Source organism: Exophiala aquamarina, assembly GCF_000709125.1.
Source record: "Exophiala aquamarina CBS 119918 chromosome Unknown aczIA-supercont1.1, whole genome shotgun sequence".
NCBI lineage: Eukaryota > Fungi > Ascomycota > Eurotiomycetes > Chaetothyriales > Herpotrichiellaceae > Exophiala > Exophiala aquamarina.
In genome coordinates this window covers 812468-829036 of record NW_013550587.1, presented here as the reverse complement: position 1 = coordinate 829036, position 16569 = coordinate 812468, and the positions used below count along the sequence as shown (strand labels likewise).

Sequence of the window (16569 nt, the reverse complement as noted above, 5' to 3'; positions counted from 1 at the left end):
AAGCTTGGAATGATTCAAGAGTCCCACTTATCCCAGTGATTACATCATTAAATATGATTTCGACGGGGCAAGCCTGATTGTCCCCGTGAGAATGGCGCCAAGTTGCGAAGCGGCCTCCATGCCAGCGTACTTTCCCCACAGCCTTACCCCCGCAATGTTCAACAACTAATCTCGCAACAAGGCTGAGTTTTGGGTGGGGGAGAGGGGGGGGGACCGCACCGCACCTATAACAGGGTTAAATAACAGTCCTGGTCCCTCGCATATCTGCATCATGCTGACTTCCAATCAATTTCCTACAACCTCGCATTTCGTATTTGTTACTAGAAATCATGCTCTCCGTGATTATACTGGTTGCGGTTCTCGTTTCCGTAACAAGATCTTGTGTTCATCGGGATATTAATGTTCAACATATCGATGCCAATATACAAAGGCGGTCAGCATACCCACCTCACAAGACGTCCAAGATCGGGATTTCAAATGTAAACATATTTCAAGGGACTCACTTTCGCCGAGGTGCTCTGGCCATAGCAGGTGACCTTATCACGTTCAACCTCAGAGGGGTCAAGACATGGATCGATGGCAAAGATGGCTTCCTAATCCCCGGACTCATCGATAGCCACTGCCATCCAGCTTCGACCAGCGACCTGCAACGCCTGAGTAGCTACGGCGTGACCACGGCCTTGAACATGGCGTGCGCCAACTATGCTCTTTGCGCGTCTCTGAAGGACCAACCAGGTCTAACCTCATTCTTCACCGCGGACCATGGGATAACGGCACCAAACACGACACATGCCATCGTATTCCAGACTCCACCGGAACTTCTCATGACAGATCCATCACAAGCACCGGTTTTCGTCGAAAATGCTTTCAGCAATAACTCCGACTGGCTGAAGATCACAGCGGAGCCAAACGGTCTTAGCCAGGAGTCACAAAATCGGCTCGTGGAACTAGCCCACGCCAGAGGTCGGCAGACGATGACACATGCGACGATGATCCCTTTCTATCTCCAGGCCATTGCATCGCATACAGACGGAATCCAGCATACTCCAGGCGACGGGACAGTCACACCAGCCATGGTCAGCGATATCCTGACCAACAACAAGTGGGTCACGCCGACCACCATCCTTGTCCAGGCATTTCTCAAGTATCCAGAGGCGCTGGCCCTGTCGACTTATGACAACAACTCCTGGCCGCTCGTGATCCAGAACGTGAGGAGCATGTACCAAGCGGGCGTCACTTTACTGGCTGGCACGGACGCTATTCCATCGGATGGACCACTCCCAGTCTCGCATCCGCTGGGCAGTACCTTGCATGAAGAGTTGGACATATTTGTCAACCAGGTTGGAATAAAACCACATGAGGCCCTACGCGCGGCGACGCTCCTCCCGGCTCAGATGCACAAGCTTTCTGATCGCGGGATCATTGCAGAGGGAAAGCGTGCGGATCTTGTTCTCTTGCGATCGAACCCGCTGAAGAGTATCTCGGCTACCAGGGATATCGCGAGGGTTTGGAATGGTGGGATTGAGTTCACTCCTGTCGCGGAAGGCTGAGGATGGATATTTATGGGCTTTATCCATGTGTGCTGTACGGGCTCTGGTTTCCAACGGCGCTGGATGTCCTTGCGGCCATAGTACTTGACATTAGACTGAAAAGTCATTGTGATTTTACTCACCTTTCCTGACCCCATTAACTCCCCTGAGATCTACCGCTTAGTGTGATGAGTAAATGCTGCTTAGGGTAGCAGAAGCGAGTGTTGATTTCTCCCTCCCGTGTCTATCAAGTAATCAATAAATGAGCCTGAATGTCTAGAGCAGGCTCACAGTTACACACGTGATATTGAGTGACCCTGAATACTCCAGGCCCTCCAATTGATCCTGCAATCATGTCCTTGTCGAACCAGGACATATTTGCGAGTCTCACCCAATTGGTATGGGTCCACCGGAAGCCTAACGTCTCGCGAATCAACCCGGCAGCTTTCCAACAGCAAACCATCCGGATCCCTTTGAATGCATACGAGGTAGTCGGCTAAGCAATATCTAATCATGGCTATTCCTCGTATAGCCACGGTTATCTGTGAGACATGAGATGACTTGATTTGCTTCAATAATGTCGACTTAGAGTGTAAACAAAAGATGTAGTGCTGGGACGCGATTACTGATCGCCAGGCCTGTGCCGATTCGCCGAACGGCCAGGCCCGAGGCTGATACTTTTGCAGACCCTGGACAAAACCGTGCCCTTTAGAAATAAAAGCGCTGTCTCTTCATTATATGGGAGGGGAAAATCAGACTCGAACATTTTCAAAAGCTAGTGATTATGTCGAACCCACTAAGCAGCATCGCAGTGCCCCAGAGATATCGCACGTCCGCGAATCGTCAGGTACTGATATCGAACTATCCAGAGACGGCACCTGGAGTAACACCGATCCAAATTGTGACGCTTAACCGACCGGAGAAGCTGAATGCATTCACAATTGAAATGATCAATGCGCTCGAGGAGTTCTTCACCGTTGTCGATGTCGACGACCGCGTCAAAGTCATCATCTTGACTGGTGCTGGACGAACGTTCAGTGCTGGAATTGACCTGTCCATAGATGCCACTGAACGCAAGAACCCGCCGACCCGTGAGCTGAGAGACCCTGGCGGCACGCTGGCGCTCTCGATGTACAATTGCAGTAAGACGATTATTGTGGCGTACAATGGTTTGTCCGTTGGGATTGGCATGACTTCGACCCTGGCTGCTGCTATCCGGTGAGAGACTTATCCTGCTTTGGCTGGGTAATGAGGCAGGAACTAATATCCAGACAAAAGCGTGGCCAGCGTTAAATCCGAGTTCGGCTTTCCATTCGCACGCATTGGTCTCACAATGGAGTCCAGTAGCTCCTTCTTCTTGCCACGTATGGTCGGCTACAGCAATGCGACGTACCTTTTGACGACGGGAGCAAGACACAAGGCAGAGTCCAGCGTCTTACAAGGCATCTTCGCAGCACTCGTGCCCGAGCCTCAAGATGTCTTACCACGTGCTCTTGAAATTGCGAAAGATGTTCTTGAGAACGTAAGCACCATGGCCGCTCACTTGAACCGCCAACTTATATGGAGAAACGCGGATTCCGCCGAGAAGGCTCACTTGGTTGACAGCCCGTTGTTGTATGACATGTTTGGCTCGAAGTGAGTTTTCTCACGGCATTGGACCGTCTTTCGATCGTTTTCTGACATAATATAGGGACCATCTGGAATTCAAAAACTCTTTTTTTGAGAAACGCAAGGCTAAGTTCACCGATCTGCTTTCAGAGGACGCTCCTCGTACATATCCTTGGTGGACGGAGCTTTCCGTCTCCACCAAACCAAAGGCTCGGCTTCAAGCAGACTCAAAGTTGTGAGCACCTGGAGTGTTCCGTAGGCGTCTCATGGTGTATTTGAGATGCTTGAGGTTTTCACAATTCCTGTTGTGGTCAAGGAGACAAGTGGAGTTGCTTGACAGCTGGGCAAATTTAACGGGTATTTGGATGGAGCAACCTATCAAATCACAGTGTATCAGTCAAGGGAGGATCATAATATATGGACTCTGACATGTGATTGTGACTCGTTTGGGATTCACGCATGCGCATGCGATCGAGCCATCCAAGAGGGCTCTCACTTCGTCCGATGCTCTAGCCTTCCGCGGAGGATATAAAGCTCGCTGACACAGATTAACTTTCCAATGGAGCCTTGATGCAGAGGAATTTCCTGATGGAATTTCCGGGATTTGGGCGAGCCTTAAATGGCGCACAATATTATATAAGACGCTGTCATTCGGAGGACCTACTAGGGAAAATCCTGCAAGGGGTGATTCCGCGAATTGACTCCCAGCTAACTTAAGAGCAACTTACCTCTTCCTCCATTTCTCTTTTCCATTAGTGACAAGAACAAAAGAAACACCAAGATCCACTCCAATTGCAAGACATGTCAACCCTCTCTATAGAGGGAATGACATCAGTGTCGAAAATGCTGCCAGCTGCACTCTTATCCGTGCCTAAGCGTCGTTGGTGGGTATGTTCCACATCCGGTAGAGAGCAGGGGTTCTGCTGAAACATCCTCTACCACGACTCCACGAGACATGGCCCGAATTCTTCGATACTAGAAAGCCCGAGCATCCGCTACGGAATTTACACGAATGCTCGAGATATACAACAGACGAAGTGCTGGCTATTGACAATGAAGCTCTTCGTAATGGATACTGATCTTCAAAGTCACTACCAAAAGCTCGACACGGGTCGAAAGTATCGGAACAAATCCTCCCGCACTCATGGATATCCTTGCCGAGACCTGATCAATGCCGAAGTCGATGCGAATAGAGACAGAGAAGACCAACTATCGTACATCGCCACTCATGCCCAGATATCGAAAGGCTATGGACATCCAACGGTGACGACTTATGTACAGACCAAGACCTGACAGGACAACTCCATAGAATCGAACATCTGACACTGTTTAGCTAACAGCCATTAAGCACGCTACGACTACTCGTTCATTACACCCACTTAGGTTGGAGAGGCTCCGGACGCAACAAAAACAATATCTGAACACTATTCGGAAGTCGACCATCTGCTCGACTTCGCGAACTTTCAATTGCTACCTCAAGGACAACAACCACACTGGGAGCCTGCAGGCCCGTCCCTAGCAACAGGAGTGAGGAATATATTGTCGAGTTTGACAGTTACTACGATCCTTAGCATCCTCAGAATTTCCCTTTTCCTGAGAAGTACGTCTACTCCCTCTTAGGATTTCTTGCCACTCGTTCCAAACTATACTTTACCTTCCACAGGTTGGCCCAGTCCGTGATACTTGCATTCATCACATTCGTCGCCTCCCTCCGATGGTGGTGGGCCATGTATATCTCCAGCATCATAGGGTGACTCAGTTTCGGCCTGACGTTGTTCTTGATCGAGTCGTACGCACCAGCGATCCTGGTGGCCAAGGCACGCCGCATCTGCCGCGAGACTATCTAAGAACTTTGCCATCCATGCCAAACACGAAGAGATCGAAGTCGATTCCAGGGAACTCATCAGCAACAATGTCTCGCGTCCGGCCAGGCTGCTCGTCACCGAACCAATTGTTTTTTTTCTTACGCTCGACATGTCTTTCGTGTACAGATTGATCTATCTGTTCCTAGGAGCCTATCCAACCGTCTCTTAGAAGTACACGGCATGAACGTAGGCGATGGCTGGCTTCCATTCATCGCGTTGATCATCGACCAGCTGCTCGGTGGACTCTACACCTTCCTGCAAGGCCTCAGCTACCTGATCAGCAGGTACTTGATGTTCGCCGCGTCGTGCATCGCCGCCAACTCTCTGCTGCGATCCTTCTTCGGCCCTGGCTTCCCGCTCTTCGGAGACCAAATATTCAACCACCTGGCATCTAGAGGGCGGGCACCCGGCTTGATTGCTTGATTGTTTTCATGATCCTCATTCCTGTCGTTGTTTAACACTATGACGAGAAGACCCATGGCTGGAGCAAGATGTCCGGCAAGGGCGGTGCCCATTGTGGCCATGGGAGCAGTAGATCGTCGAAGAAGGGTGATGAAGAGGCCGGTGAGGGTAGAAAGGAGATTGATGTTTGAGCATGATTCTTGTTCAATTTGTTTCCTCCACACACGGTGTTCGTTGCTGGAGACATGTCTGCTGATTGTTTTTGCATTCTTCCAACAGACAGCACAGGACAGGACACGGTTCTCGGGGCGGGCTAACGAAGTGGTTCTTTACAACCTAGCAACTAAATGTACAATGATTCGGGCTTGCACATATACCCCATCGTTTCCACGATAATGGGCACACGATAGAACACACTCATGGGAGATGAGGAAAGGACTTGGCAAGATTGTTGACAATTTTGATTGAAATATGCTTTTCATGGCAGAAAAGGAAAGATGGATCCGGTGGATCTTGATAATTAAGTGCAGATAAACGAGCATTTCTTCATTCTGCATCTGGCTGATTGTCTCTTACAGACCTGTGCTAGCTAACCTGCGCCCCGGGTATCATATGCAGTGCAACGTGGTCCTACCTCCCATAGTAATGCAAATCGTGCAATCTAATGCTGAGTCTAGCGTGTCTCATTTCGTTTTCGTATGTCCGCGACTCGGTGGTCAAGCTTATCCGGTATGCCCCCTATCCAAGCCAAGTATGCAAGAAAGACCTACACTTCACAGATCCTACAGTATGCGCTATCCAAACACCTCCAAGGTGCAAATTTTTCAACGGGCAACGAACGCCCTCTCCTCCCTAATGCAACGATCTCTGACAAGATTCGATCTATCGTTGACTTCAGAACCTCATTGGGGGCAGTAATGTAGGCGGGCGATTTTAGATGGCTCATGTTTGCATCTGCGCTTCTGCCTGTTCCAAGAGTTCTAGCATGGCCGCCTGTGTCGATGGTCCTGGCCCGTCTATATCGTCCCAAGGCATACGGCGCTTCCTTGATTTGACATATGGTGGTTTCGATTCTATGACAGCAGGCCGAAAATTTGACTGTTTCGATACTGCTGGTGAATGCTCCTCAATAGCTTTCGTCGACAATGAACACACCTGAGGCGAATTTCCCATACTGGCTTCTACCTGCTCGGCAAAGGCTATGAGTTCGGACTCGTCGATTTCGTTAAAAAAGGCGCTGAAACTTTCGATGAGCACAGCTGGCGGAGGCTCTTGGGTATCATCATTCGCAGGGAGAGCAGTGGGTGTATGCTTCTCCTTGTTTCGGGATTCCTGAGGAATAAGTTCAATGGTAGACATTGTATGATCGTCAGGGCTTAGATTCGGCGATGCCTTATCTCCCGACTCACTAAGTGGTGTGGCTGAAGAGTCATGTCCCTCGCCGATATCATTCTGTTTGTCGCAAAACTCTAGAAATTCATCATCGTTAAGGCCATCAGTGAAATCTTCCTCGATACCATGGTCACTTTCAGCGGCTGTAAAGTCGTTGACCCCTGGCTTTGGTTGCGCATTGAGTTGCGAGGGGCGTACCTCTTGAAGAGGAGATGAATGTTTATGCAAAGGTCTAGGCGGTGTGAGAGAATGTCTGACATCAACGGACTCTGGATCCTGACACGATGCTCTGGGACTCAACAAAGCATCTGAATCACTAGTGTCTTGTACTCTACAAGTGCCATTCTTCGCCTCAACTATACGCGTCTCTTGACGGCTATCATGCTCTGGCTCTAAACAATCCGATAATTTGTTGTTGGCATTGTCGTCAGATTTTCTTGTTACTTCATGACGCAGATGTGATGCGGGACCAATCGCTGTAGGTGGTTGGGCAAAGAATTTGTTTAATCGGGGTTGACTGGCGTTTACTTTCCCCCAAGTGTCCTCGACTGTGATGCGGCCTTCCTCAAGCATCTGTCTTTTGACTGCGCGATCTCTTTCTGCCTTGTCTTCGCGTTTGCGTTTGTTAATTTCTCTTGTCTGCTGCTTCTCTAGAGCTTTTCGTCGCTTGTCCTCCTGCGCATCTTGTCGGTCGGCGCGTGCCAGCTGTGAGGGTGTGAATTTAAACCCGGTATTGTCTTTCTTGTATGCCTTCTTTGCCTCTTTCAAGGTCATAGGAGGCTTTGGAGCCCATGGCATGATCAAAAGAGTGAGATGGAGGCTTGATCATGGAAGGTGCAATTTGTTTTGCAGGGGTTGATCGCGCCTGGAATTTGGAGATCGATGGGGCTTGAAGAATGCACGTCACACCCCGGAAAAACTAACTCCCGCGCGTGGTTCGTATTATACGGTAGTGGGGTAAATGCAACAAACATGAGGGGACAAGGCCGCAAAAGTTGATGTTGTGGAAACCCTTTTCGGCCTGCCTCAAACCATCCCCACAGATATGCACTTTGGACTATGCTTATGTTTGATGTGTTGAAAACAAGGCTCTTGGTTCAACAACCTGGATCACGGATCTTCGCTGCCATTACCTTCGACATCAGGATCCTCGCCGTCAGAATCTGTCTCCTCTATGGGAAAGGTTAATATGGCTGCGATCCCACCAAGGCCCTCAAGTCTTCTGCCACTTTCATGGTCACTACTCAGTACTCTTACTTCTCCTCCTTCAGCCTCCCGAACCTGATCTACGAGTCGAACCCATCTCCGTCTCGTTCCTATGTCCTGACTTCGGAATAGAGCATTGCTGATGAGAAGCACCCCACCCCCTCGACCTACCGCACCTTTGTCTACGGCAGTCTCAACTTCCTTTGGTCCATACCAAGCTCTGCCATCATCCTTGCGCAACAATGCATAGAAATCATCCATTAGCGAAGTCTCTCGGGCGTATTTCGTGTCTTTCAGCCTGACCAACACTTCTGGGCTCTTCAGGACTTCGTTCAGACTATGCAAATGACCGGAGCTGCTGTGAATAACAATGAAGGCTTTCCGCTTGACAAGGTCCTGCAGGACTTTGTCTCCTTTTGTGGCTGCAGTTTCATTGATCTGCTTGAGGAATCCGGCTGCCGTGAAGCCTGGGCTGGCAAGCAAGATCGGGAAACTCGTGCTGCTATCCTTTCCTTCCATTAGGCTTTCCAACTGTCTCATTAAGGTGTCCAGAACGGTAGAGAAGAACTTTGACAGGCCGTTATCGTGATCGGCAGATCTACCAGCCCCTGTACGTTTGCGAGGGACAGTGACCTCAACCCTTTGTTTCAGTACAGTCTGAAACTGTGTGATGAAGCAAATATTTGCAAGGCCTTCATGCATCACGACAGCCACGGCTTCAGTCCCTCGTGTTTGATCAATCGCCTCTTCCAGTTGTGCGCGTGCGACACTATCCCAGCCAGCGCCTCCATGGATGCCTTCGACTTCCTTTTCCAAGGTAAAATTGCGTTGCAACTCAAGATCAAGTGTATGGAATTGTCCAATCTTTGTGAAGCGGTTTTCTCGAGCGATCTGCCCAGACACGTGCAGTTGGCCAGCCTGCGGATCGAAGTCTAAAGATTTAACTCGAATGGTAAGGTTTGTATGTACTCTCTGGGAGGATGTTGAGCCAGTTGATGCCGCCTCATTTGTGACTCGACGGATTGCAGAAGCGGTCAAGAGATCTGTCGGTCGAATGAGGTTGTAAGCATGCCACTAGGAACTTTCAGATGGAGATATTTGGTGAGATCGTGCGTCTTACCATGTCTTCTGGCTCTTCCGGGCACAGCGTGATGGTCCCACTACCGTCGTTGTCTATGTGGCGCTTGACAAGACGCATGTTGACTTCGGTACACAAAGAGTCAAATCCCCCTAGGAGTGACGGTCACCGTTGCAGCCTTGATCCAGGGACTGGCGATATTGGCCGCTAGGAGCCTCAGGGGCGTCGCGTCGACTTTCTCTGTTTGTGTCTAGAACCTCACCTGCTATGGGTTCAAACCACCAAGTTAAGGCGCAATGAGTCGTGGTAGGTCAAATAATGGCAGGGTATGTAGTAATGGCATTGCTAGTTAGTACTGAGGACTTCCAGATGGAGGACTGAGTGCGGGCGCGCGATCAAGACTGCACGTTTTCCTCCGCAGAAGGTATCACTACGTCTTGGCTGCTTGGCGTAGACGTGACTTGTGACTGGAGGATGAAGCTATCACGATAAGCTGCCTGCCGAGGATGGCTTGTCTAATCTTGGCAGGCTAGCCGACTGTGATGCCCTAGCTGGGGTCTATCCCAGACTTCATGAACATGCACACCTTGTTTCTCCCAGTGCATCTGGAACCTTGATAATGACTCTTGGCTTTGCGCAAGTCACATTGCCCATTTTATTGCCAAATTCTACCTAGCTGCTCTTGATCGCTGGGCACTCTTGCTGTGCTTTTGGCGTCACCGTTAAGGTTTATGTCGATTGCACATCCGGTAGGTCAATCTCTCTCCATTCTCAAGGCTTTTTGAGAGACCCACAAGAAGATCATGAGATTTCCCGGTGTTGAGCTTGAACCTGCCAAAAAGGGCAATGATCAGATATTTACGAGCTCCCGGAATATGCTGCGGATAACACAGTGGCCACGGGGCCTCGAGCTTCATGTCTTGAAAAGCTCGATGCCTTCCTTGCGTTAGAGATTCTCTCCTGGGCATTGGACATTGCAATTGTCATAATGGAGTTCCTTCTCCTCTCTGTCTTCTTGCTTCTGTCTTTGGTTTCCTCGAGGGGCTGCGTGGCAGCGCCGACTCCTCGACAAGAAAGCTGTAGGCGGACGCAGGTTGCTATTCTGTAAGGCTCATTCATGTTCACAAGCACCAGAATCCTCATGGAATCAGTGGCGGCGGTGTTGCCGGAGTTACTGCAGCGGTGAGTCGGCGCGATTTATAGGGTTTCCATGCCTGATCTAGCTTAGCAAGCACTTTCGAACGCATCGATCGATGATTTTCTCATTATCGAGTATCTCGGGCATCTCGGAGGCCGTGTAGCTCACACAACGTTCGGAGTGCAAGAAGACGGAACCCCATATACCATCGAGCTAGGAGCAAACTGGGTATCAACACCGGTGCTGTTGGTGTGGAGTAAAGCTAAGAATCTACAAGGTCCAAGGACTTCAAAGTGGAGATGGTCCAGAGAACCCCATCTGGCGCTTGGTAGAGAGACCTCAATCTTGGTTGATTTCCTGTTCGGTCATTGATATGGACTTAGGCACAAAAGTACGATATCAAGAATACGTGAGCAGCCTCGGAACAACCCACAGGCCCAATGCTGAGTTAGCACAGATACTCCGACTATGAAGTCATGGAAACCTTCAATGAAACCGGAGCAGTTGATTATCTCCCCCTGCTGGCCGACCTTGATGACGCCTACGCGCAATTAGAGCAGAATACGGGAGTGATCCTCAGTGAAGGTTTGTTGGATTACACGGTGAGGGCCGGGCTTAGCTTGGCCGGTTGGAAGCCTGTGAGTGGCTGTCTCTACGTCCCCTGTTGAGTGATTCATTATACTTGAACAGAAGCCAGCCGTTCGAGGGAGGATCTGTTCCCTGACTATGGCAATGGACCGCTAATCCGCGGCCACGGCAGATGAAAGACCCCCAAATGAGTGTGCTTGAATGGTTTTACTTCGACTGGGAGTAAGTCTTGTCTCTTGATGATTTGCAGTTACACCGTCTGAGAAATTTTCATAGGTATTCGTATCCACCAGAAGTGTCCTCTGCCCTCTTCACAATTACCAACTACAACACGACATTCTATCAGTACAGTGAGGAGAACAACTTCGTAATGGACTCAAGAGGCTTCAATGTCTTCATCAGGGGTGAGGCGGCGGAATTTCTGAACTGTACCGAGGAATTTGACTGCTCCGAAGATCCTCGAATGCTCCTCAACACGATTGTGACCAATATCTCGTATTTTGACGATGGTGTTACTATCACGAACGAAGATGGATCTTGTATCGAGGCTGAATACGCCATATGTACATTCAGTGTGGGTGTTCTACAACATGAGGCTGTCACATTTGACCCTCCGTTACCCGACTGGAAACAGAACTCGATTGAAACTTTTCAAATGGGTACGTATACAAAAATATTTATGCAATTTCCATCAGACCAGGTCTTCTGGAATACAAGCAATCAGTTCTTCCTCTACGCCGACCCGCTCACAAGAGGATACTATCCGGCATTCCAGTCGATCGATTGTGAGGGCTTCCTGCCTGGCAGCGGCATACTTTTTGTGACAGTGGTCGAAGAAGAGAGCTTTACCGTCGAAGCACAAGACGAGGAAGTCACCAAGCAACAGATTCTGGAGGTCCTTCGAAACATGTATGGCACAGAGAACGTGCCCATGCCGACGGCATTTATGTATCCGAGATGGAGCCTTGAACCATGGACCTTTGGCTCTTATTCAAACTGGCCGATCGGTGTGACTCTTGAGCAACATCAGAACCTCCGAGCCAATCTTGGAAGACTTTACTTTGCGGGTGAGGCCACCAGCGCCGAGTACTTTGGCTTTCTGCAAGGAGCATACTTCGAGGGCCAATTTGTGGGGGAAGCTGTGGCGAGTTGCCTGAACCAGGATGGGAATTGCACGGATTATGCGCGGTATGAAAGGCTTTACGGCATAACACAGGCAACGGAATATAATGCAACCAACGGGTGGCATGTCACGAGCTTCCAGACGTACGGACTTGAAGACTAGAACTGACCCGCTCTGATGTCATGGCGTGCACTTGGATTTGGTGTGAGGAGGATTCGTTACTCCGTACGGGCCTTTCGGTAGTTATATGCCTGGTTAGTCGGTCCGTCTTTGTGGTATCAGACAGTTTCCAAAGAATATACATTCACCCTTCCCGAATTGGTACTCGTAATGGTCGAATACTAAGGATTGATAGTGAAAATGACTACAAAAAGGTACTGTCACCAGGGAGATGGCTATTGAGCACGATGGGTTGCTGCAGTGGGACGTTTCTCTCAGTCAAGTGACAAACTAGTGGGTTAGTGCACGGAGGTAGAGGCAGCCGACGCCTATCAAACGCCCAGAAGGACGCGTTGGGGACCCCACAGGATGATCTTAGGCGTGTTTAGCAGGCTGCTAGTAAGGGCCTGATACGTAACTAGTGGGCGCTCCAGCCACCGCCAAACACAGCCTGCCGCACACACTGTCCACCGCCGATTGATTGATTACCTGCAGACTGCAGGTGCTTTGCATCAGCCGCCGAGCACCCACCCACCTGCCTGCCACCTGCCACCTGAGGAGGCTGCGGACTCTGCTCTTCTTCCATGCATCTTGCATTGCACCATTACCCATCATTACCGTTGCCTGCCTCTTGACCAAGTCAACTGAAACTCACAACAATCCCACCCTCCTTCATTTACAGAAGGATTTGCGCTGCGATTGCTTTCTCATCTCATCTCTCTTCGTCGCTTCAAGGGTGCTCTGTCCGCCTCTCTACACAGCAGTGCCTGATCTTCAGCTGTCATTCCACCCGCCAAAAACTCGACCGTGCCCCAAGCTTTTCCTTGAGAGCTGTCGTCTGCCTACGCATTGCGCCATCGCCTCATTCTCCAGTTCAACCATTCTCAGCTGCCTTTCAAACACCACTGACAGCCATGGGTTCCTTTGTATTTAGATGGTGAGTACTCTGCGCACCGCTCCTGGTGCTCCCCGCGCAGGCCCCTAAACCGAGTGTGTCTCGCTAGCTGCAAGCGCTGACGCTTGTGCTGAACAGGCCGCACCCCAACGCCAACGACGTTCATGTCACTGGCACGTTCGATGACTGGTCCAAAAGCGAGCAACTAAATAAAGTTGGCGAAATCTGGGAGAAGGAGGTTACGTTGTCGGAAGCAGACAAGAAAATACTCTACAAGTTCGTGGTTGATGACGTCTGGACCATCGATACCACCGCACCCCAAGAGGATGATGGCCATGGTAACCTCAACAATGTTCTTCATCCCGACCAGATCAAGACCAAGGCAGCTGTTGTTCCTGAAGCTGTAACTACCTCTAGCGCCGCACCCACCAGCACAACCGCCGCACTTGCCGGAGGGGTTCCGTTGGAATCGAGGAAAGAGGCATCAGAAGGTGAGCTGCAACTCGACCACTGAAGGCCCATGTTTTACTAACTGGGAACTCCCCAACCAGTTACTCCAGCCAGCGAATCTGCTCTTACCAAAGAGACTAGTGGAAGTAGCCCGCCAGGAGCTTTCCCGGAGACACCTATGAAGGAGCCAGACTCGTTCGGCGTCAGCCCTCTCCCAGCAACCAGCGGAGACTCTAACCCAGTCAACGTGCCCGCCGGCGAGAAGCTCCCACCTCAATCAGATGTGACTGCGAACACACTCCAGTCGAGTGTGACAACGTCTAAAGAGGATTACGAGAAGGCAGGACAAGAGCCAGAATCGTTTAGCGTGAACCCTATTCCCGCATCAGTCGGTGCAGGAAATCCTGTCGATGTGCCAGCAGGAGAGAAGCTTCCTGAAGCAGGACAAGTCACTTCCAACACGATTGACTCCACGGCCACCACGTCCAAAGAAGACTACGAAAAGGCAGGCTCAAGCGTCCCTTTCCTTGGAGGTGCGCTTGCTGCGGTAGGACTCGGAACAGCAGGAGAGGCAGCTTTGTCGTCCAAAAAGGAAGAGAATTTGATCCCCGAATCATCTCTTCCCATGGGCGCCGACGCAGGCAAGACTCTTGACGCAGGCCCAACCATCACTTCAGCTGCACCAATTTCTACCACCGCCGAGCTAGCTGGAAAGGTACCATTGGAAGAACGAAAGGAAGCCATTGTCGATGATGTACGAGCCACCACTGAGACCGTGCCCGAAGTTGTCAAGGAGTCGATTGCCGAGGCGCATGTGTCTCCTGAGGCGACGACATCAGCAGAAGCAGTAAAGGAGAAATCCGAGGTTGAACAAGAACTCCTGAAGAAGATCCCAAGTACCGATGGGGCTAGTGAGCCAGCACCGACCATTGCTGCTGCCACGTCAGAAACCGCACCCGCTGCGACTGCTGCGACTCCCAGCTCACCAAGTGGTCCAGCAGGGACACTAGGCACCAATTCTAGCGCAGCAGCAGCCGTTGCCGATGGTACAGATGCGGCGGAAGCCCCTACGTCGTTGCCGCACACAACGGCACCAGCCGAGAAGACGGAGGGTGACAACACTGAATATGCTCCTCCACATGCATCGGGATCTGCCCCGGGCGTGTCTCCAGCGGCGGCAGCCGCCTTGTCGGACGGCACTGAAGATCCTACCCTCCTTGATGAGCCTGCGGTCCAATACTTGAAGCAAAATGAGGCCGCCGCCGACGCCACCGTACCGGAAACCAAGGTAGGCGAGGCAGCGGCTGCTCCAAGCACGACTGAGACACCCAAGGATGCGGCGAAAACGGAAACACCTGCTGCAGTGGCTGCTGCTCCCGAGACGAAGAAGGAGACTCCAGCGGCGGCATCCAGTGCCACGGAGACACCGAAGAAAGCAGCCGCTACGACTCCCACCACCAGCCCTGCAACAGGGTCAGCAAGCAAGGAAAAGAAGAAGAAACACCGCATCAGCTCATTGTTCAAGAAAATCTTTGATTAAACGAACAGCAATTGAAGCAGGGGAAACACAGCGACCGAGAGGCAGATCACGGAAGGCAGGGGAAGGGACTTGGTGGGTCGCATAGGGAAGGGGTTCGCAGGTAGCAGGAAGTAGGTATCGTGTCAGCAAACAACAGGACATGCAGGGGGAGGTAGGAGTGCATTGCGAAAGCATGGCGCGTTGCTCTGGGCTGGACAGCGGATCCCATTGATTACGGATTTGAACGTGTCTTGTAGATATCCCCATCAGTTTTACGTTCGGTTAGGAGAGATGAGGCTTTTGGGTATAATGGTAATCAATTCTTGGTTGTATTGTAATACAGGACGTTGCCCGGATAACATATGCATGGGAGGTGAAGATGAGGGGACAGTGCTCGGTACGGAGCACCTGGTAATGATATGTAAGTGAGGAGTGATAATGATAGGGGGTGACTTTGAACTTCCAGAATCGTTCTCGAACTTCTCGAAGGCGGGAAGCAGTCGGTAAGGTGGGCTGATCACGATCGCCCAGGGAATGGATCAAAGATCACAGATCACAGTCTGCCTTTCGCTACGAGTACGTTTACCCTTGTCGTTTACGCAGGATGGAGTACGGAGTACGTTGACGGACTAAGAGTCGGTTCTTCTCTTTCTTCCAAGTTCCTCGTGCCGTCTCAGAGACTCGAGAGATGCTGGGAGCTCTGGCCGTCCGGGTCTTAGACTCCAGGGAGCTGCAACACCCGCATTTGCTGGATGCTTCTGGTGGCGTCCGCAACCCAATCATCAGCTGCAGGGGCTCGCCTTGACCGCCAAAAGTTGGGAAAGATGACATAGCTTGCTCCTTCATTTTCTGTCTTACTGGTTGCCGGGACTCTCGGGGGCGGGCTTGCTTTGAGGGGTACATACTCGCAGCGATCGCTGTTGAGATGGACACGGGCAGTAGATAGGGACAAACAGCAGAATAGCAGCCCGGCTGGAGAGACAAGAGGAGAGATGCGAGAGCTTCATCCTTCCAGCCACCGATCTCACGACGCAATAACAGAGAACTTGCGTTGGTGGAAGCGGTTTACCATAGTATGACAACAACCTGTACTTGATCAGCCTCTTCTTCCGTGATAATAATTCTGTTTCCCATGCCCATGCCCGTGTCGTTGAGCTTGGACCTTGGACCTTGGACCTTGGACCTTGGACCTTGGATCGATCCGCCTCCACCCTTTTCTTCTCTTTCCCCTCCCTGCTCGAGTCAAGTCAGGTCCAGTCACAGGTGAATTCGATTCATCCTCTTCCTTCCATCCATCTCCATCTTCATCTTCATCTTCATCTGCATCCTTATTCTCCTTATCGTCATCGCCCATCTCACGCCAGCTTACAAACAAACCACCACCGACAACCTTCAACCCAAAAAGTCACGCCCGCACCGCACCGCATCTCGTCTCCCCCTCTATCTCCATAGCGTCATCTGCGAGTCAAACCACTCCTAGAGTCCTATCTCGCCCCACCCTCCAGGCCTTACCCTTCCCTGTCCGGTTCTTTGTCTCCACTGTGCACCGCACTCTGCCACTCATCCTCAAACCACATGCTGGGATAGGCATCTCGCGAGTCACGAACCAGAACCTCC

The 16569-nt window shown here is 51.0% G+C and overlaps 6 protein-coding genes across 6 annotated transcripts; 4 read left to right on the top strand and 2 right to left on the bottom strand.

The window, feature by feature from the left end:
* Window positions 1-329: 329 nt before the first annotated feature.
* Window positions 330-1550, top strand: A1O9_00298 (uncharacterized protein; the record flags this gene model as incomplete). The annotated part of the gene is made up of 1 exon (XM_013409462.1): window positions 330-1550. One exon carries the CDS (start codon window positions 330-332, stop codon window positions 1548-1550), a length of 1221 nt encoding a protein of 406 aa, XP_013264916.1.
* A 763-nt stretch (window positions 1551-2313) lies between these two features.
* On the top strand, window positions 2314-3376 carry A1O9_00297 (uncharacterized protein; the record flags this gene model as incomplete). The annotated part of the gene is made up of 3 exons (XM_013409461.1): window positions 2314-2747; window positions 2808-3164; window positions 3220-3376. 3 exons carry the CDS (start codon window positions 2314-2316, stop codon window positions 3374-3376), a joined length of 948 nt encoding a protein of 315 aa, XP_013264915.1.
* A 2970-nt stretch (window positions 3377-6346) lies between these two features.
* On the bottom strand, window positions 6347-7594 carry A1O9_00296 (uncharacterized protein; the record flags this gene model as incomplete). The annotated part of the gene is made up of 1 exon (XM_013409460.1): window positions 6347-7594. The coding sequence occupies one exon, from the start codon at window positions 7592-7594 to the stop codon at window positions 6347-6349; it is 1248 nt and encodes a 415-aa protein (XP_013264914.1).
* Window positions 7595-7906: 312 nt separating this feature from the next.
* Window positions 7907-9200, bottom strand: A1O9_00295 (translation factor pelota; the record flags this gene model as incomplete). Its single annotated transcript, XM_013409459.1, has 2 exons — window positions 7907-9076; window positions 9123-9200. 2 exons carry the CDS (start codon window positions 9198-9200, stop codon window positions 7907-7909), a joined length of 1248 nt encoding a protein of 415 aa, XP_013264913.1.
* Window positions 9201-10694: 1494 nt separating this feature from the next.
* A1O9_00294 (N1-acetylpolyamine oxidase) lies at window positions 10695-12091 on the top strand (the record flags this gene model as incomplete). The annotated part of the gene is made up of 3 exons (XM_013409458.1): window positions 10695-10856; window positions 10979-11028; window positions 11083-12091. The coding sequence occupies 3 exons, from the start codon at window positions 10695-10697 to the stop codon at window positions 12089-12091; spliced, it is 1221 nt and encodes a 406-aa protein (XP_013264912.1).
* Window positions 12092-13002: 911 nt separating this feature from the next.
* Window positions 13003-14973, top strand: A1O9_00293 (uncharacterized protein; the record flags this gene model as incomplete). Its single annotated transcript, XM_013409457.1, has 3 exons — window positions 13003-13025; window positions 13122-13474; window positions 13535-14973. The coding sequence occupies 3 exons, from the start codon at window positions 13003-13005 to the stop codon at window positions 14971-14973; spliced, it is 1815 nt and encodes a 604-aa protein (XP_013264911.1).
* Window positions 14974-16569: the final 1596 nt, after the last annotated feature.